We start from the raw sequence: 21,748 nt of genomic DNA, 5'->3' as shown, positions 1-21,748 counted from the left end.
CAACATTGAAACATTGCATATAAACTCCTGACGAACACACATTATTTATTATTTGAATTATCGCTCAGTGAGTAATTTAATGTGTTACTTTGGAAGGCTTTCGTCTTTCAAACACATTACATTTTGGTATAATTTGTTGTCAGCTGAACAGCTTTGACCTAATATATTTACTTCAAGTACCCACTGAGATTTTAATAAGTTATGTCAATAATAAATAATAATTAAAATTAAGTTTATGGATCCCTAATGGCGGTTGATGGTCACATGGCATGCAAGTAAACAAATACAATATTTTACATTTTATATTTGAAATTTATATCTTATCATTTTATTGTGTTTTTTAAATTTTTTAGATTTATTCAATTATTAGCTTTTTTATTAAACTCACAAACTAACCCTAGTCTGGGAAACCTTGACGTAACGTAATAATGCACTTTATGTAGTTCGTAAAGAATAGAATATATTTTCTTTCTCTTAGTATTTTTATTTTAGTACGGTACAAGATTATCCATCTCAAATCAATGTGGCAAACGAGTTAGGTCAAAAGTAATCAAAATGTAATCAGATTATATTCCCTTAAATGTGCAATAGGCCTAATGGATTATGATAGCTTGTGAGACCGGGGAGTGTTGTAACACTGTCAGTTTGATATCTAAATATCTATGGTGATGTCATCAATATCGTACACTAGCATCACCTTTTTGATCTCACAGAAGTGGCATGTGACTGTGAGCAACATTGTAGATTTTATGACCAAAAAAAACGTACTCGGTTACTAACGTAACCTCTGTTCTCTCTAGAGAGGGAACGAGTATTGCGTAAGCTAGCTTACGCTGCGGGAAAGTCTTCTTTCACGAGATACTGAAGCCAAAAATTATCCTAATTTTTTAAACTTTGTCAACGCAGTGCGGCAGCCTGCAGACCTAGGGCAAGCGAATCGCGTGCCCATTGGCTGCTCTGCGGCAACTGCAGCAGCCTATGGCTGAGCCTTGCGCGTGACGTCACGTCCAATGAGCGCGCTTGGCGCGCTTAGTGCGTCACAGCCCGTCATTAGGGGTGTGGCTTAGAGTATATAAGCAAGGAACAGAGGCTGCTTCGCTGGTTTCTGTCGCATGAAGCGAAAATGAGCTCGTGGCGAGAGCACGGCGGGTTACGCAATACTCGTTCCCTCTCTAGAGAGAACAGAGGTTACGTTAGTAACCGAGTACGTTCTCTTACGAGAGGTTCTCTCGTATTGCGTAAGCTAGCTTACGCTGCGGGAACACCTTTGTCAACGCCGTGCGCGCGCCCAGCATCCTGAATGAATCCCGTGGGAAGCCCAGGGAACGCGAAACGGAGCTGGGCGGCCAGATACCACAGTACACAAGCACATAATATGGGGCAGGGAGCGGCACAGCCGGTCCAACTAACACTTCCATATAGTGTAGCTCAACCAGTAGAGCTAAATCAGCAGCGTAGCCCGCGCACAGACAGTGGGCTGGCTTACGCGAGACTTAGACTGATAGCACTTTGGCCTGCAAAGCGGGAACTTCCAGGTTGTAAAACCTAACAAATGTGGAGGGGGAGGCCCAGCCCGCCGCTGCACAAATGTCATGAATGGGAATCCCACTGGACCACGCCCACGATGAGGCCATGCCTCTGGTGGAGTGTGCCCGAATGCCCAAGGGGCACTGCAGGTTTTTAGATGCGTAAGCAGCTGCGATAGCATCGACTATCCATCTGGACAGAGTGTGTTTCGAGGCGGCGAGACCCTTGGTGCGCCCACCAAACGAAACAAAAAGCTGCTCTGAACGCCTGAAGGCGGCGGAGCGCGAAATATAGCTTCTCAGCGCCCTAACTGGGCAGAGGAGGTGACTATCTGCCTCGCAGCCAGTAATCGGCAGGGCTGAAAGGGAAATGACCTGCGCTCTGAAGGGAGTGCCCATGCCTCGGTCTGAGAATAACTTTAGAGTCATTAGGTCCGAACTCGAGGCACGCAGCGTTAGTGGATAACGCGTGAAGGTCTCCCACACGTTTTACTGAAGACAGTGCTATCAGAAAAACGGTTTTGAGCGTGAGGTATTTCATATCCACAGTTTCTAAAGGTTCAAAGGGATGTGCTTTCAGTGCGTCTAAGACCAGTGAAAGATCCCACATAGGAACCGAAGGGGGTCGCGGGGGGTTCATCCTCCTCGCTCCTCTAAGGAAGCGGATGACCAACTCGTTCCTTCCTAATGCGCGGCCCGGCTCTGAAACAGAGAGCGCTGAAATGGCCGCGACATAGACTTTGAGCGTGGAGGGGGACCTGCCCGCGTCCAGTAGCTCTTGAAGGAAACACAATACTTGCGAGACCCCACATGTCTGTGGATTGAGCCCTTTGGTAGTGCACCATTTGTTAAACACAGACCATTTAGACGTGTAGAGCCGCCTCGTGGAGGGGGCTCTAGATTGTATGATCGTGTTCATCACCCCTTCTGGTAGATCAGCATGTAGTTGTTGAGGCTCCACGCATGCAGAGACCAGTGCTCTGGGTGGGGATGCCAAATCGAGCCGCGGGCTTGAGAGAGAAGGTCTCTCCGCACCGGAATCGGCCAGGGGGCTGAGTCTGCCAATTGTATGAGTTCCGGGAACCAAGCTTGGTTCTCCCAGAACGGGGCTATGAGGAGCACTGTGTGGCGCGCTTTCCTGACTCTCTCGATGACCTGAGGCAGCAGAGAGACTGGCGGAAACGCATATAGCGGGCCGCTGGGCCAAGACTGGGCCAGCGCGTCCTCGCTCTTTGAAAAGAACGCTGGGCAGTGTGCGTTGTCTATTGACGCAAAGAGGTCGACTTTCGCTCTGCCAAAGCGGCGCCACAGCGACTGGACTGTTTGAGGGTGTAGAGACCACTCCCCAGGGGGAACGTTGTCCCTGGACAGTCTGTCGGGGCCCTCGTTCAGATGGCCAGGCACATGCGATGCTCTCAGAGAGCGCAGAGAGTGCTGAGCCCATACGAGGAGGCGTTCCGTCAGGGCGCAGAGTTGCTTTGATCTGACACCGCCCTGGCGGTTCACATAGGCCACTACTGAAGTGTTGTCCGTGCGGACTAGAACATGGTGACCAAGGAGGAAAGGGAGGAAGTGCATGAGCGCTTTCTCGACCGCGAGCATCTCTAGACAGTTTATGTGTAGGAGATTCTCCTGGTCTGACCAGTGGCCAAAGACCGGTCTGCCTTCGAAGAGCGCTCCCCAACCTAGGTTGGACGCGTCTGTAGAGACAACTTTCCGGTGTGAAACCACTCCCATATTCACTCCCGTGTGATACCATTCGGCTGCTAGCCAGGGCTGCAGGGCTGAGACACAGACCTGAGTCACTCTGATTAGCGAGCCGCCGGTCGCCCAGGCTCGATGGGATACGCGCGTTCTCAGCCAGCGTTGAAGCGGGCGCATGCGCAGTAAACCCAACTGAAGCACTGCTGCAGCTGAGGCCATATGCCCCAGAATGCGCTGAAATGCCTTCAGGGGAACCCGGTTGCCTTCTTTGAAGGATGCAGCGAGGCGCTGGATGCGGCGCGCGCGCTGCTCCGTCAATCTGGCCGTCATCGCCACCGAGTCCAGTTCTATTCCGAGAAAGGAAATCGACTGCCGGGGCGAGAGCGAGCTCTTTGTCCAGTTGACCGCTAGACCCAAAACCTCCAGGTGGTCGAGTAGCGCTGTTCTGTGAGACACAAGTTCTGTCTCTGACTGCGCTAGAACGAGCCAATCGTCCAAGTAGTTCAGAATTCGCATTCCCTGACTCCTCAGGGGAGCGAGAGCCGTGTCCATGCATTTCGTAAATGTACGGGGTGCTAAAGACAGGCCGAACGGCAGGACTGTGTATTGATAAGCTCGACCGTCGAAGGCGAATCTCAAAAATGGCCTGTGACGGGGAGTTATCTGGATCTGGAAATAAGCGTCCTTCAGATCGAGAGAGATAAACCAGTCTCCTGGGCGAATTTGCGCGAGGATCTGTCTGGTTGTAATCATCCTGAACGGCCGTCTCATGAGGGCTTTGTTCAGATGTCTCAGATCTAAAATAGGTCTTAATGCTCCGTCCTTCTTGGGAACGAGGAAGTAACGGCTGTAAAAGCCTGACTCGCTCAGAGAAGGATGCACCTGTTCTATGGCCCCTTTTCGCAGCAGCTTTGTTATCTCTGCTTGAAGCAGATGTGCTGTTTCCAAACTCACTTTCGTTTCCGTCTGCGCTAGAAAGCGCGGAGGGCGACGAGCAAATTGGAGCGAATAACCGTGTCTTATGGTGTTGAGCACCCATTCTGACGCGCCCTGAATAGCCTCCCATGCTTTTGCATGCATAGCTAGGGGTCGAATGGTCTCTGGGTTCAGATCGCCGCGTTGCGCGGGATGGGGAACCTGTATCAGAGAAGACGGGGCGGCGCGCGCGCCGCCGATGCTCGGACACGAGGGCAGAAGAACAGGGCTGGCCGACTGTGCAGAATTTAGTAGCTCGATCTCGGACGATGGAGCGTGAACTGCTGTCAAACAACCCAGGCGCGAGGGCGGCGTGGGGATTATGGTGTCTGAAAGTGGGCGCGCGTGCTCGTGAGCTGGCGCGGGATATGCACTTATAACACGGCCAGTGTTTGGGGGCTTTATGAGGTTTGCAACCTGTCTGGCAGAGCGGGCAGTGGGCAGGTGTGAGCACAGGGCTGTGGGCACATTTCCTACACTTGATGCTCGAGCGGAAAGTTTCCGCTTTAAGAGATAGCGCTCTGGACGCGTTGCCATGGGAACCTGGTCTGTGTGAGGCAGTGAGCACACGGGAGTGGGCACTTTTTCTACACTTAAAACCCCTGCGGCTTGAGCCGTAGCAATTTGAGGTAACTGAGTGACAGAGCGAGCAGCGAGTAGTTGTGAGCACGGAAGTGTGGGCACTTTTACTACATTTAGTGCTCGAGCGGTGTGAGGCCGCTTTATGAGAGAGCGCTCTGGGCGCGTTACCATGGGGATTGCACTTGTGTGAAGCAGTGAGCACATGGGTGTGGGCACATTTTCTACACTTAAAGCACTTATACTCTTTTTGAGATTTATCTGGGTCGCCGTGAAAACGGCGTTTGTGTGCAGGCGAGCGAGTGTAATTACTGGCTCGTTGGCTGCGGTGTGTGCTGCTGCAGTAGCCTGAACATAGGGGACTGACAGAGCTGTGCGTTTTGATGGCGGTCCGGCCGTAGCGGGACTCAACCATCTTTTCCTCCTTGCGGATGCTAGGAGGACTTCGCGGGCTCGGGCTTCAACGCGATCTTGGACCGCGGGCCCCGTGGGGGCGGCGGTCTGTGACGGCTGGTCGAGCGCGACCTGGGGCGATTGCCCTGGCGCCGCTGCGAAGCGTTGGGGGGCCTGGAAGAGCGCTGGTTAGAGCTGCGCACAGGAGGCTGAGTTTGAGGGCGGTCTGTGGCTGAGCTCGAACGGCGGGGCAGGAAGAGGTCCATCGCCTGCGACGCCTTCTGTACCTCAGAGAACCGATCCACAATTCCGCTGACCGCAGGGCCAAAGAGGCCGGTGGGCGAGAGTGGTGCGTTCAGAAACACAGCGCGCTCTGACTCACTCATGTCCGCGAGCGTCAACCATAGATGTCTGTCGATGACGGTGAGCGCGGCCATGGATCTGCCGATGGCTTGAGCAGCGGTCTTGGTAGCGCGCAGCGCGAGATCCGTAGCGCTGCGGAGATCGGTTAAGGCAGACTGATCCGAGCCCTTCTCGTCCAGTTCACGGAGGAGGTCGGCTTGAAGGATCTGAAGAATAGCCATTGAGTGCAGGGCGGAAGCAGCCTGGCCGGAGGCGGCGAAAGCGCGGCCGGCGAGAGCTGAGGTGGTCCTGCAGGCTTTAGACGGCAGGGCAGACTTTGAGCGCCATCTAGCAGACGGCGGGCAAAGGTGCGTTGCCACAGCATCCTCAACGGCGGGGATGCCGTTATAGCCGTTCTCGGCGGCTCCGTCCACCTGGGAGAGAGCCGAGGAGACTGGCGAGCGGAGTCTGGTGGAGAACGGAGCGTTCCAGGACTTAGAGAGCTCGGCGTGGAGCTCAGGCAGGAAGGGTGCTGACCTAGAGGCAGGCGCAGGGCGGCGGCTAGGCAGAAAAAACCCGTCAAGGCGATTGGGCTCCGGCTCCTTAGGTGGAGACCAATCCAGTCCCATTCTCTCGACCGCTAAAGTGAGGAGGCGGAGAAGCTCTGCGTCAACACTAGCGCGGGTTCGAGAAGACTCCAGAGTAGAGGGGGCGGAGCGGAGAGAGCCCGACCACTCCTCGCTGTCAGACGCGAGCAGAGAGCAGCTGTCAGCGGCATCATCTGCATCATCCCCCAGGGCGACGGCAGTGCGGGCAGTGGCCGGCCGCTGCGCGTCGGAGAAGGGTGGGGGGGAAGGAGAGAGCGAGGCTCGCGGGAGAGGTTCCGGCGAGCGCTCAGCTGTAGCGTCCAGTTCCGGCGGCCTTTGAGAGCGACGTTTTTTCTTTCGTGGCCCGGAAGAAGCGGCCGGAGAAGATGGAGTTTCTTCGAATTTAGCGAGTCGAGCCCGTAGGGTCGACATCGGTAAATCTTCACACTGTTCGCAGCCGCCCTCGGAGAGAGCGCGAACAGCGTGGTCAAAACCCAGGCAGAGAGCGCACAGCACGTGGCGGTCTCCGTCGCTGAGCGAGGCTCTGCACGAGCCACAGGATGTGCGAGGCATTTGAAACAACGCCTCGCGCTCTTTTAGATGCAAGTGTGTCGCGGCGGACACACACACACACAAAACAGAGCAGAAAAAGGATATATGCCGGATGGCGCAGCAGGCAGGGAAGGCTGAAGGCGGCGAGCGGCCGGCGTCCTCAGGCTGAGATCCTCGGCGTGCTGGTCGCTGGATTCAACGGCGGCTTCCTCGGAGATCAGCGATGCGAAGAGCTTCGCTGAAGAGACAGAAATCAGCGAAGCAGCCTCTGTTCCTTGCTTATATACTCTAAGCCACACCCCTAATGACGGGCTGTGACGCACTAAGCGCGCCAAGCGCGCTCATTGGACGTGACGTCACGCGCAAGGCTCAGCCATAGGCTGCTGCAGTTGCCGCAGAGCAGCCAATGGGCACGCGATTCGCTTGCCCTAGGTCTGCAGGCTGCCGCACTGCGTTGACAAAGTTTAAAAAATTAGGATAATTTTTGGCTTCAGTATCTCGTGAAAGGAGACTTTCCCGCAGCGTAAGCTAGCTTACGCAATACGAGAGAACCTCTCGTAAGAGAACTAATTTTCAGGAAAGAAAAAGATTGCATATCAACCACTGTATTACAGATATAACAGTTAGGCCTATTTGACTTGCATAACTAGCTATTTCTCTAGTTTAATTTGATGTTTTGCATTCATGCTAACTTCAAATATGCTAAAATAGTTCGATAAAGTATGGCTGTTAGGGTGTGGGGATTGTTTCAACAGTTCAGATAATTATGATAATATGAATTTATTAATTTTTTTCACATTGAGGGATTTATGTGGTAAATATGTTTCCATCATAGTTTATGCACGTCTTTTTATAGGATAAATACATTATCCAGCTCAATTGAGCACTTGCGATTGTTTGTGCATATATATATATATATATATATTTTTTTTTTACTTTAAATTGTTCAAGTCAGTCAAAACTAAGTATTCTTTGTTCTTCAATGACATTCTTGAATAAATGTAGAATATGTGTGGATCTTATTTAATCAAATGACCTCTCTACATCTCTCCCCAGCCCGTGTTACAGCTCACCCCAGTAGTGAGGTCGGTTGTCAAAGTGAAGTGGAGTGTGGTCCACTCTCATGTTTATGTTCCCTTCCCTCGCTCACTTACCTGGATGTGTGTCATTGCTTCGGTTGCTCGACAGAAACACGTATCCAGTAAACAAGCAATCACAAGCAACTGTGATTGGGCCATCTCAACCATCGGTGAGAAAAGTAACATATACCACGTGACAACTCCTCTTACGTGATAGGACACTGGCAGGTGCTGCTGAATAATAGCAAGTAAGTTTAACAGACGTTTAATAAAAAATACCCATATAAATAAATAAAGAGAAAATTATAGATAATTAATGTTAGTTCTCCAGTAACTTTGCAAGATACTCCGGTGTACTTTGAACAGCTTTTTTATTCAGTTGAATGAAATACAATTGTGTTAATACAGAAGATAGTCCAAGATCCATCTCATGTGGTTTATTCAAACTTAGTTTAATTTAATAGTCATGTCTCAAATATTAAGCTCTACATTTACTGGATGACAGGGGGTAGCACAACTCTGCCTTTATGTGTTAAAGATATATTCAAATATAATGTAAGTTATATTAAAATATTCCATCTAAATGATATAAATACTTTAGTCTTATGTTAGTTACATTAATGATCAGGTGAATAAAACAGTCACTTCAATAATGCAGATATTTTACCACAGGTTGACATATTAGCTGCATGGAAGTATCATACATTATTGTGCTGACCAAAAATGTTACATTGTAATTGCAGAGTTTCTCTGCATGCTTCATGAAGTCATACACACATATTCAGAATTCACATTGTCATGCACATTTTGAAATGGCCAGTAAAACGGTGAGGTTTTTATATGGCAAAATACTGGCAGGAAAATGATCTGACGACTGGTATTTGACAGTAAATAAAATTGCTGGTCTTGCATCATTTGTGTTCTTACTTCTCAACTCATAATTAATGTAGGCTAACAAAGTTATCTTCAAATCCTTGAAACCACAAGACTCCACTTAAACAAATCCAACTGGCCAATTTAGTTTCAAGAACAAGGAACGTCACAGAAACTAGACATAAATCCATGTCTCTGTTTATGAGGACAGCTGTTCATGCGACTTTTGAGTGGTGCTATGTATATTCATAATTTATACAGGCATATATATTTGCACTGTGTAGTAAAATATTAATATTAAATATATTGTATTTGAAGGTTTTGTCCCTTTAAACTTAGCAATATAAAAAATGTGTTTGTAGACTATAAGACAGAAACCTAGTCATGTTAGTTTGCCTTGATTGGGACTATAATGAAAGCTTCCTTGGTCCATGTTGCGCAGTGGGTCTGAATGTGCGTCTCTCAGTGAAGGATGGCCAGCAGGAGTCGCTTGAAATCTCCACCGCACTCCGAGCTGATGGCCTCTTTCAGAGACACATCATATTTCTCCAGGTACATGTCTTTGATGGTCTCCAGATCAATCTACTCAAGCAGAAGAGTGTCCATTACAGGTTGTTCTGTAAAACGGTCTAAAATAATCTAATCTCTGATCTCTGTGTAATGACAGTACAATGTACTTCATGCTAAATATCAATGTCTGTGATCAGAATAGCATATTATACGAATTATAGCATTTGCTATATACTGTGCACGGTATGTAAATGCATGCAATATCTGGAATACAATACCATTCAAAAGTTTGTTTTCTTTGAAAGAAATTATTACTTTTATTCAGCAAGGATGCATTAAATTGTTCAAAAGTGGCAGTAAAGACAATGGACCCTATCTTACACCAGGTACAATGCAGCGCCAGGCGCGACGCAAGTGTTCTTTGCTAGTTTCAGCCTGACGCAGTTATCATTTTCACGTCCTTCGTCACGTTTTTTAAATAGCAAATGCATTTCGCCCATTTGTTCACCCATGGGCATGCTGGTCTGAAAACGAGGTGTGTTCAGGCGCATTGTTGGCGCGTTGCTATTTTGAGGCAACAGAGATAGACTTTTTTATTATTATTTAAAGAGCCCGTTAGTAATGTGCGCCTATAAGCGGATCCACAAAACTTGTCCACTCTGCTTATTACACACACCTGGACGCACAGCAGCACACAAACATGCCAAATATTTAAAATAAAAGGATTACAATGTAAAAGATTAATATTGTGTACATAAAGATATGATGGAATCCGGCTTGTCCCGTAGATGGTCTGCTTGCGCCCTTTAACCTCGTGCACGAGCAGATCCGTTTCCTCGCTAGAGAAGCGTTCAGTCTTTCCGCTTGCAAATTCCGCCATGTAAATAGCGAATCCGCCATGGCGCGAGCGCAACTGTCTTTTAAAGGGAATGGGAGATGAGACTCTGATTGGTTTATTGCACGTTACGCCCAAAACACACCCATTACTCATTAAGAGAATAGGGACAACCCTTAAGGACCATGCGCCGGGTGCGCCGACCAGTATTCCCGTCGTTAAACTAGTACAAGTGGATTCAGACACGCCCCAAGTGCACTTGCGCCGTGCGCTTAGATCGTTAAAATAGGGCCCATAATGTTCCACAGCAATGCAGCATATTAAAATGATTTCTGAAGGATCAGAAGACTGGAGTAATGATGCTGAAAATTCAGCTTTGCATCACAGGAATAAATCAAAATTTTTAATTTTTAATTGAAATAATATTTCACAAAATACATTTTTTTCTGTATTTTTGATCAAATAAATGCAGCCTTTGCTGAGCATATGACACTTCTTTAAAAAAAAGCATTGAAAAAAATCCTACCGGCCCCAAATTTTTGAACGGTAGTGCAATATCATTCATGACTGTTAATATTCCAAAGTTAGGAATAAAATTAAAAATACTAGATTTAAAATGCGTACCACTTTTTGAAATATTTACTGCATGCTGTTTCACATGCTACTTTCCAAAAAAATCTGCATTTAATAAATGCTGTGCAGTGTGCAGTACACAACACTCTAGTATTCCATTCTGAACACACCCAAAATGACTAGTAATACTGATAGAAGGCCCGTTCACACCAACAACGATAACTTTAAGGATAACAAAGATACAGTTCTAAAAATCATTCTAAATATAACAGAATAGCAGAGTCCACACCACAACTTTAACAATAATGGCACAGAAACAATATACCGGTAATTGAAATCACTTTCAAAATGATTTTTTTTTTTTTTTTTTTAGCTGATGAATGATAAAAACAATGACAGCCAATCAAGAATTCATCCTGCCTTGAGCATTTAAAGTGACAGACGACAAACCTGCAGCATGTGCTTAGAATAAACAGAAAAATATTGTGCGTTGGTGTGGACGCGTCGCTAATGTACTTATCTAGTTATCTTCCTTGGTGTGAATGGGCTTTAACACTACTCAAAGCATACAAAATGAGGAATGGTTTATACCTCTGAGCGACACACAATGATGCGGATGAGAGTGTCTTCATCAGTCCCGGCACCTTTCATGGCGGCGTTCAGCCTCCGGGCAAAGAATAGCTGGGGGTTCTTAGCAACCCTCACTATGGGTTAGATAGAAAGTGTTAAACAAGTGAAGAATTGCTATACAAATAATGAAAGCTGGAAACTCTAATATTGTAGTATTTTAACATAGCAGTTTGGCTTTGTACTCATATCTCGTGTGTTTGCACTTCGAAGTTGCGAAGTTAATTTTCTGTCTTCGCGTAGGGGTAAAAATAAACGTATTTACTTTGCAGTGGTATAATGTAACCGAACATCCCGACGCCACAGTGGCGGAGCCAGGATTTTTTCATAGGGGTGGCCAGGCAAGGGCCAGCAACCAGTCACAGAAATATTAATTATTTTATCATAAAAAATTATTTATGTATTGGACTGTTTTAGTGCCTACACAACTGAATAAAGTTAATTTGTACTTAATTGTAATTGAGATAGTGAATTAGGAATCATGGAATACTGAGTGAATTTTATATATTTTTATTGTTACCCACCACCTCATATTAAAATGAATTAAATAGTAATAAAAGGGCACACACTATAGCTAAAGTTCAACTTGCTCAGTTAGCTTGGTTCTGGTTCTCAAAATCTCCAATAGCTTGTTCTACATTGTTGCATCTTCATGGATGAGATAACATGCAGATAAATACTGTAGTCCAAAGATTATTCAACTTTCAATGCGCTTGATATAATCAATGAACTCTTCAACCAATTCTGAGTTTGTCAAATAAAAGTTTAACTTTCTATTTTAGTTGTCAAAATAAATAATTGCAACAGTTCTATCATAAAAAGGAAAACAAAAGTTATCTTTTGAATCCCCAAGTGCAAGAATGTGAACAAGGCGGAAGTCAACAGCACATAATGTAAAATGTTATGTTTTTCATAATGTAAATGTTGGCAGAATGTAATTTTTTTTTTTTACAAAAAGTTATTTTATGGATTTAAAAATTATCCATTTTTGTTTGTCCTTTACAAATGAACGCAAAATGAATGCCTATCGTCTAGTACAAATGCACAGTGCTCACATTTATTTGTGCTTACATCAGTTTGTACCTTATATTGTGATCTCACATAGCAGAATATTTTAATCCAGAGACATGTGACGCATAGCCTATATAACAAATACATGCATGCAGTTTTGACAGCTTTAATCGCCTTTTTGATTCTTACATGAGTTAATTGACGACTACTACGGCTACAGCACGCCGCATTTGCGCGTGATGTGCGCAAGCACTGTACAACGGCTGTCAGCCGTATGACAGAAAAGTTAGTTAGTTTTCCTGACATTTTGCCTGACAACATCTCATCTTAACGAAGATAGCCAACTGAACAAGGACAAAGCCCTTTTCTCAGCATCTGACATAAGTGTCACAAGCTTTCACACACATCTTCTAAAATAAAAGTAGCATCAGAAAAAAAGAGAATTACGTTTGTTGTTGACTGCACACTATTCGACTTCCTCAAAACGGTCTTGCAACCCACCAGTTGAGAAAGATTGACTCTATATTTACTATGTGCATATCACTGTCTGATGTTCTGCTGAAGCTCATTCGGCACTTGGACATGTCCGCACTCGTTTGACTTGCGCTGAGGTGAAGTTGGAGTGTGCGTCTGAAAAGTCTCACGTTTTTTGTGGTTTTAAAGAGACGGTTCAGCCTTTTAAAAAACGCAATTTTTGTCAATAAAAAAAGAGAGACAGAAACAGCAGTTGTGAGAGGGGTGGCCAAAGGGGTGGCCAAGCTCAGACCAAGGGTGGCCACGGCCACCCCTGGCCACCCCCTAGCTCCGCCAGTGGACGCCACACACACTGCTAAGACTGACGTGAATATGTAAATATGTGCAGCACGCTTTCCTTTCAATAACAAAATAAACAACAAAAATGACAGCGGTGAGAAAAGCATCTGATCATAGCGATGTAGATGTTTGCACCAGCTCTGCAATTCAGCACTCCAGTAAAGTCACGTCACATTTATTTATATAGCATGTTATACAATAGATTGTTCAAAAGCAAGCAGCTTTACAGTATTAAAAATGAAAACACAGTTTCAGTGTCTCTTTCAATTAGAACAGGGGTGGGGAACGTTGGTCCAGGAGGGCCATTGTCCTGCAGAGTTTAGCTCCAACCCTGAAAAAAAACTCACCTGATTGTAGCCTTAGTGATCCAGAAGACATTGATTAGCTTGTTCAGGTGTGTTTGATTAGGGTTGGAACTAAACTCTGCAGGAGAGTGGCCCTCCAGGACCAACGTTCCCCACCCCTGAATTAGAACTTTCAATTTCTACTATAAAGCGGCTCTCCAATGTGTTCATGTTTTCACTCGCGGACGCCTGACCTCGACAGATTGTGCAGAAGAAATGAAGCGGAGAAGATTTCCACCTCAAAGAAGGCGGAGTCTCATAGCCACACCCACCTATTACATCATCGCCACGGACCAATGGTAGTTTGAAGGTATTTACCAACCAGAGCAAACTTTTCAAGAAAATTCGCTTTGACAAACTGTTACGAACTCCTGAAACAAACTTCGTTTTGGCCTGATTTTGTTCTAAATGACGTCACACCAGTTCATTCTTCCATTTTGCTTTTTAAGTATATCAGGGCCTTTAAAGTCAGCATGAAACACAAGATACAATATATCTGAGTAAACAGCTACTCAAATAAGATTTTTATTTTATTTTGTCAATTAGGAATAAATTGGATTGTTGTAGTTTGCTATTGTTGTGATCTCATGTGAGTGACAGGTTGTCCCGCTCTCGCACCCGAAAATCACGTCATCAAGAAGAGAAGAGATGTTGTTGCAAGAGGGAGGGAGAGTTATTTTACAAGGACACTTGAAAAATAATGATGTGCACTGATAAATCATTTATAATAAATACTGCAACATTCCATTAAAAAAAACCCCAATAACTGTCAATTTTGATTTCATGGTGACTGTAAGTCTCAGTCAGTTGGGGAATTTAGACACACTACAAGCTGTAGACACTACTGGACACTGAACAACTTTTTCAAAGCTTTCAAAATCAGATGTCATGTGATTTCCTTGCTGTTCATACTACAAAAGGCCAGTGTTTACAATACAAACCAAGTGTGATGTAGCAGTCCTTCAGAGTTCCAGAGGTTTCCTTATCAATCGCATCCAAAATCTCAGTTCCAGAAATCTGTTGGAGAACATGAAATACGATCTAAAAGTAATCCAGAGCTACTACAAGAAAACTAAGACAACTTATTGTACTAAATTACTACTTTAAATGGATAGTTCCCCCCTTAAATGAAAATTAAGTCATCATTTACTCACCCTGGTGTTGTTCTAATGCTGTATGCCCTTCTTTCTTTTTCATACCACAATTAAAAAAAAATGTCCTGCTCACGCTCGTCCATATAATGGCAGTGAATAGCGACTAGCATCAAGCTTTAAAAAAGATGCAATATCACAGCATGATCCCATGCAACATGTGTTGTATATTCCAAGTTTACTAGAAATTAGTGCTGCACGATTAATCGTATCGCAATCGCGATGTCAAGCCTACGCGATAATATGACGCAAAATGCTGCGATTTTATATTAAATAAACAATTAAATAAACTGTTAACGCAATTAACGCAGCATCTGTTAATTTTTGGCATCCTTTGGCTATATTGTTACATGATCCCGCTCTTATTCATGCAAATGCTTTTAAACCATTCATGCGCAATAAGACAAAAAAGAACGCGCTGTCAGTGAATGTCCACACACACGACCCACAGATAGACGCGCGCCAGTATCGTACAGACAGCGCGCCAGTATCAAGTTCTCTTTCGCGGTAGAACGAACAACACACATGTATGCCAAAAATGAACGCGCTGCCTGTGAATGTCCTGACTGTGACACACAGAAAGACTCGCGCTAATATCGTGCGTGCTCACAAAACAGCATGCCAGAATACAGTTCTCTTTCGAGCTTGAACGAACAATAACACACACAATTATGCCAAAATGTTTTTTTTTGTCGAGTATCTTCATAACATAAGAGTAGTCTTATGATGAACGTGAAGAGTTGTGACTCGTGAGAGAATGAGGCGTGTGAGATCCGCGTCTCTGACAGCAGCGGCTGGTCTTAAAGGGACAGTACACAGTAGCCACTAATTATATCTGTCACTAAAGTTAATCAAAGAACAAAGGGAATAGAGAAAAACACTCACTGCTCTTGATTAAATAACTTTTTTCTTTAGGCAGATTATCACTAGCTGTGTGTGCATTTATTTTCCTTGAGAACCAAGCAAGTTGACTCGTGAAACCATTTGTTTATTGTATCGCAAATCGCAATCGCAATATTGACCTCTATTATCGCAATATGACATTTTCCCCAAATCGTGCAGCCCTACTAGAAATCCTAGTAAATATCTTTGAATTGAATAATTGAATATCTCCAGACCTGAACTCTGGTTGTCAGATGACAGTTGACAGATGTGAATGTGAATATATTCACCTCAGAGAAGAAAGTACATGGATTGTACTTTGTATTATGATTTTATTAATCTGTATTTCTCACAACTTGTGTGCTTTTTCTGGGCGAGTCGTAGTGACTGCGGCACAAAGAGTCTGAACAGGGCGAACGTCCCGTAAAGACCAACAGCCAAGGTCAGGATTTTCGTTAAATAATACATTACATTTTGGTTGTTTTTTTACTAAACCCTAGTATATTAGCCCAGAACACTTGGAATATACTACACATGCTGCATGGGATCATTCTATGATACTTTTGCATCTGATACTCTTGTGGTCCAAAAAAAAAAGGGTGGGTAAATGATGACATAATTTTCATTTTAGGGTGAACTATCCCTTTAAGCTCATAGAACAGAATAAAAACTCACGGCTTCATAGGCTTTGAATGTGGCCTGCAGTTGTAAGTAGTTCCTGGTGGCCAGAATGAAGCTGAAAGTTGACTCGTCTGTGCCAAAGCCGCCCTCTCCAGCCTTACAGATCATTAAAACGTATATTAATAAACTGGAATAAGACTGGACATGGGTCTAAATATTAATAAACTGGAATAAGACTGGACATGGGACTAAATATTAATATCATTATGTTGTCATAAAATATCCCAGGGTGATCTCTTTCATATTAACATGTATTTGAAGATTGTAGCACACATACAAATTTGTATGTTTAGATAGACCAGGCTTTCCCAAACTGGAGGAAACTACACTAAATCATAATAAAAAATTAATAAAAAATATAATAATAATAATTATAATAAAAAAATATATATATATACTGTCGTGGAAATTTTAAACTGTATATTAAACTAACTAGATTAAACTAACACACATTTTATATTGTGTTTCCAGACGTGTGCTAGAACCAGGCTTCACGTATGAATATCTATAAAGTGAGATGGTGTTGAATGTCCCCTACTTCAAACAGTGAGACGGCGTCTTGCTCTGCCAGTGCTTCGTCCACCTCGTAGCTCTCGTCTCTGTTACCCTACAAGAGAGAAAGTATTGACCGAGAGAGTGAAATCCAATCTGAGTCACGTCATTGAATCCTGCCTCCACTTATCTAATGAAAGGGGATCTGAACCACTGCCAAGCTCCTCCGCCCTATAGGGGCATGAGGAAAGGGGAGGGGTACTAAACACAGGCTGACAGTGAGCTGTTCGTGTCGCCCAGGACTGCAGTGTAGTCATTTTGTAAGATCTAAGCAACCATTTTGATTCAGAATGAAGAGGATTTACCTGGAGAAGAAATGTTAGTAGTCGCCTAACATCCCCACTGGTGTCTCCTTCAATGTCTGCCTCCAAATCCCTGTCATGCACTGTAGACAACAACACACAGTTGGTTTTTTTCATTTGATAAAACAATAGAAAAACTGTTCAAGATGAAGGAAAATATGAGTCTCGATTTACTATTTTCTGTAGAATTTTGTTCTGTAGAACTTCTCAGTTCTTGTAATTCATATTAATATATTTATTTCATTTAGCACATTTTCATGGTTCAGTACTGTTTTTTATTTTTGTAATAAAGTTCAGCACTGGTTTGCTTGGATTTTTATGTTTGTAAAACTATCGGTTGATTAATCAGTTATCGGCACGTCCGGCTTAACTTAGTAATCAGTATCGGTGAAATCCACTCTCGGTCGACCTCTAATGAAAGGTAATATTCGAAAAAGCATAATATGGGCACTTCTTATTATACAGTGTTGAAAGCATCTTGGTTGAGTCGTTCTTACCGTAGGTGTAGGTCTCTTGGTAAGTGGCAATATCCTGTTGGAAAACAAAAAGTAGGAAATGACATTCCTCCCTGCTTTGATAACAGTGACGAACACAGGAACTTGCAGAGGCTTTCAATTCAAAACAAACTGACATACAGCATTGGTAGCAGTGCACAGGATCTCCACCAGGACGTCCTCGTCGGTGCCAGCGCCCTTCATGGCCTTCCTGAGCTCTTTAACAGCAAACACGTGAGGAGGATCCAACATGGCGATGATGGCATTCTCAAAGTTACCAGTCAGCTCACTCTTCAAAACATCCACCAACTCCTTCAAAGAAAACATTAACCTTGGAATCCATTCTCTTTATTCTTAAAATGATTTCTTTGACAGGAAAGTGTTTTCAGAATACTCACATCATCATATTTCTCAAAGTATGCTTGTTTGATCTCCATTCTCTGAGCTGCACATCGATTGGCTAGGATTGCTATGATGGCTTTCTCATCAGTTCCTTGAAAATTTTATAGAAAATGTCATTCAAATGTATCCACCGGTTATGAAAATAGCCTGTAAATAGCAGACTAACTATAGTGCATGTTGCATTCTATAGACATACTGAATAAAATATAAGACTGGCATAAACATCTCACCTAAACCTTTGCAGGCTTTGCGGATGGCCTTTATATCGGCAACTACGTCGAAGTCTTCATAAGGAAAAACTGTTGGCTGTTGAATAAAACCAAAGATAATCATTTTCAATGTTCATTGTGTTTGTATTACAAGGTCACATGAATTAGGTCACTTAATTCATGTTTTAGCATTCAGCATTCAGTGAATTTGCTTGCTATGACACTGGCAGTCATTATTATTGGATGAGGACATTTATATGTGCCACCAGTAATACCATTAAATATTGATAAAACATTTAAATTTAATATAAGAAGTCAGACTGTTGAAACTACTCCTCTTACATTAAAAAATAAATTGTCACTGCTTATTATTGCTAAATAGTTTTTGGTTTATGGAAGCAAATCATTCTTGCAGCTTTCAAGAATAATGTGTTTAAAGCAAAAGTCTAAGGGGACCACTGTTAAGATACTTCAATGAAAAAAAAAATTTCTCACATAGGCTATATTTTAAAGATTCAAAAGATTCTAAAATATGTATTACTGCTGCAACGATCCCAAAAAAACTGTCATTATAAAATAAAAATATTATAAAATCATGGTAGCGCTTAGTAATGACTAACCATCAATCTAGAGATAAATTAGATGTAAATAAATTGTCAAAAAAAAATATATATATATATCAAAGACATCAGTACATATACAATAATACAATAATAATTTTATTTTGCAAACAATGATAAAACAGTGTAAATACAACTGGGAAACAGTTAAAAATCAACCTTATTAATTGTTCATGCCCCCAGTGCATGATGGGAACATCAGTATCAGAAAGTCGAGTAGGTTTTCCTTAATTTTATAATGTTGATATTTACATTTTGATTTCTACAAGCTTGAATTGAGTACTGATATAGAAATTACATGTGTTTTTTCTGTAGTGTTTACTTTACCACAGAATAAATATTTAACAATATTATTGATCTGCCTGCATTGACACCATTATATGAGAACTGAACTGTATGACGACATCACAGTTTTCTCAAGAGCGGCTCTATAGATAAATGAACTAAATTAATAACTTTTTTAAAACAGAAATGAACCATCACTGAACTTACTTAAGCTGGACTATGACGCTATTTTCTTCTAGATCTGCTGTACAGCAGAAACAAACTTTATTGCATTATTTCCCTGTTATCACCGCAAAGCTGCTTTGAAACAATCTGTATTGTAAAAAGCGCTATAAATAAAGATGACTTGACATGACAGAAACATTTTTATCTGTGTGTGTGCATGTGTGTGTATGTTATGTTATGGAGACCAAATGTCCCCACAAGGAAAGTAATACCAGTAAATTTTGACCTTATGGGGACCTTTTTTTTAATCTTTTTTTTTTTTTAATCATACTAAATTAAGTGTTTTGAAAATGTAAAAATGCAGAACGTTTTCTGTGATGGATAGGGTTAGTGTTAGGGTATAGAATATACAGTTTGTACAGAATAAAAACCATTACGTCTATGGAGAGTCCCCACAAGGATAGTGAACCAGACGGGTGTGTGTGTGTGTGTGTGTGTGTGTGTCTGTGTGACTGATAGTGAGCTACTATTCCCCTCAGTCTCCCCTATATGAACAAAAGACCGGCTCAGGAATGCTGAGACTGAGGAAGCGCCCTGTCCAAACACACACACACACACACACACACACACACACTGCAACCCAGACCGAGGCCCTGCACTGGCAATATGAAGAGCTTAGAGTCTCCTCCCAAAGCATTTCCTCTGACTCATTCATAACGGGATTCTAATACAGTCCCTTCCCTTTACTACATCATATAACCTTATAATCGAAATCACCGTAAGACATATTCGAAAAGTGGAAAAATAGTTTTTCAACATTTAACAGTAAAAACAATCGTGGATAATTACAGTTTGCACGATAAGGGCTGTTTCCCAAAAGCATCGCGTGGCATCGCAGCCCAGATCAGATATCTTAACTGTCTTTATTCTTTTGTCACTGTATTCATTTTTCTTTCCTTCTCTTTAAAACAGATTTAAGTTGATCGATTATGCGACCAGTCCCGTATCAAACTCTGCGCAGGATGCTACACTAACACACTCTCTCTCTCTGTCTCTCTGTGGCGTGTGTAAAGTGTGCATTAGCAGGAAAAAAAATGAAATGAAATACTCACTTGACAGTTTCCCATGGTGAGAGTTTTTGGTGTTTGATGATCCGATGATCTGACCGCTGTCCGAACTGCAGGCCACACACGCGAGAGTTTCGGTAAGTGACGTCAGCACGCTGGGAAATAAAGGGATGGATTTCAAACGTGCTCGTGAGAGGCGGCATAAACGGGTCTGGCATCTGCATTTTTGAAAACCATTACTATCATCTATACATTATTATTATACATGACCTCTACATACATTATAATTATTATTTCTGATTTTGTCTTAGTATGCATTTAAATCTCCCGTTTTTTTCTTCTTCTTCCAGGCAGTTATAGTTAAGAAAACATCTCATAGCAAGAATACGCGTGACCTAGACCTAAAACCAGACATATGACAAACAGATACAACTGTTTGGAGACACGAGAACTTATATATAAACTTGTATTTCTTTAGCACATACAGAGAAAGACTAATTAAGGGCGCCCCCTACTGAACAATAATACCAATTTCAGTAACTTATTTCAGACATATAACATCAAACAGGTTCACCTGCTTTATTTGTTTGTTTGTTTGTTTGTTTAGATCAAATTTACAAATGAATGCTGTAAAGTGTAGAACAGTATAATTTAGAGATCAGCAACTTCACTGACAAGGAGAGGTTCAGTTCTCTATGCATCGATTCTCCCACACAGCTTGATGAAACACTCATGTTATCTAAATAAGAGGTTAATATTACATTTATGTTGCATGCATATGTGTTAAACTATTGAATGCATTCAAGCGGTTTTCATCACATTTATGTCATGATGAAGAAAACAAAATCTCCATTATTTTGCTTACCCTTTCTTTTTTGTTGATGTGTTCCTTTTCTATACTGTTTACTCGCATTGTCTCAGTTTTAGCTAACACTTATAGAGGAAAAGTTCTCCTCTTTTGTCCAAATCCTAAAGCCTGATTGGTTTACATCTGAGCAACTGCATAGACAAATGGCATTTCAGTTCGCCAAAAAGGGCGGGGTTGACTACCTATAGAAGTCATGCAGAAATGCTGTCAGTCAAAATCTTTCTCCTTCAGCGCGAAGATCATATCGCTGCTCTGAAGAAGACTGAAGCCTCTCTCTCACCTCTTCTCGCAGTCGAACGAGCCTCGCAGAGGAATGAACACGATGCTTTGCAAGCAAGCTGATTTAGCATCTCCCCTGCGGCCATCCGGCGACTTAAATACAAGAGCAACTTTTAGAGCGTTGTTGCAAATGTCACGCTGAAATACGGCTAGTGGAGGGTTCACCTGCCCACTCTGGATGAGCACTCAGAGTGTGCCTCTTTCCTGAGAAGCTGAATTTCGTGGCGCTGCGCGCCCAGATTGTGCTCTTCAGCAAACCCACCGCTCCCTCATCTACTTCCCCTCTCGAGCCGAGGCGAAAGAAGAAGTGGAGCCGGCAGGCTGAGCAGCGGGCCAGAAGCGAGCTCACGTCGGCCCAGCGCCCACGTGCCTTGCTCTCACCGCTTGTCTTGCTCTCCCCTCAACGCAACAAGTCCCCCGTTTTCTTCACCCGCGAGGATCAATGCCCCTCTTCTGGCGCGAATGGCT

At 43.3% G+C, this 21,748-nt stretch overlaps 1 protein-coding gene across 2 annotated transcripts; it reads right to left on the bottom strand.

Annotated features, from left to right (window-relative positions):
* Nucleotides 1-8,091: 8,091 nt before the first annotated feature.
* Nucleotides 8,092-20,310, bottom strand: anxa13 (annexin A13). Of its 2 annotated transcripts, none has more exons than XM_084398647.1 (11): nucleotides 20,179-20,310; nucleotides 18,018-18,093; nucleotides 17,784-17,878; nucleotides 17,527-17,697; nucleotides 17,389-17,422; nucleotides 16,895-16,974; nucleotides 16,576-16,644; nucleotides 16,032-16,133; nucleotides 14,265-14,340; nucleotides 11,120-11,232; nucleotides 8,092-9,192 (listed from the first exon to the last, which is right to left on the bottom strand). In XM_084398647.1, the coding sequence occupies exons 1-11, from the start codon at nucleotides 20,191-20,193 to the stop codon at nucleotides 9,073-9,075; spliced, it is 951 nt and encodes a 316-aa protein (XP_084254773.1). In that variant the 5' UTR covers nucleotides 20,194-20,310; the 3' UTR covers nucleotides 8,092-9,072. The 2 variants fall into 2 exon arrangements, with proteins under 2 accessions (XP_084254773.1, XP_084254774.1); XM_084398648.1 differs by having other exon boundaries at nucleotides 17,527-17,694.
* Nucleotides 20,311-21,748: the final 1,438 nt, after the last annotated feature.

Source organism: Rutilus rutilus (assembly GCF_951802725.1).
Source record: "Rutilus rutilus genome assembly, chromosome: 24".
NCBI classification, from domain to species: Eukaryota; Metazoa; Chordata; class Actinopteri; order Cypriniformes; family Leuciscidae; genus Rutilus; species Rutilus rutilus.
This window is presented reverse-complemented; position numbering and strand designations above follow the sequence as displayed.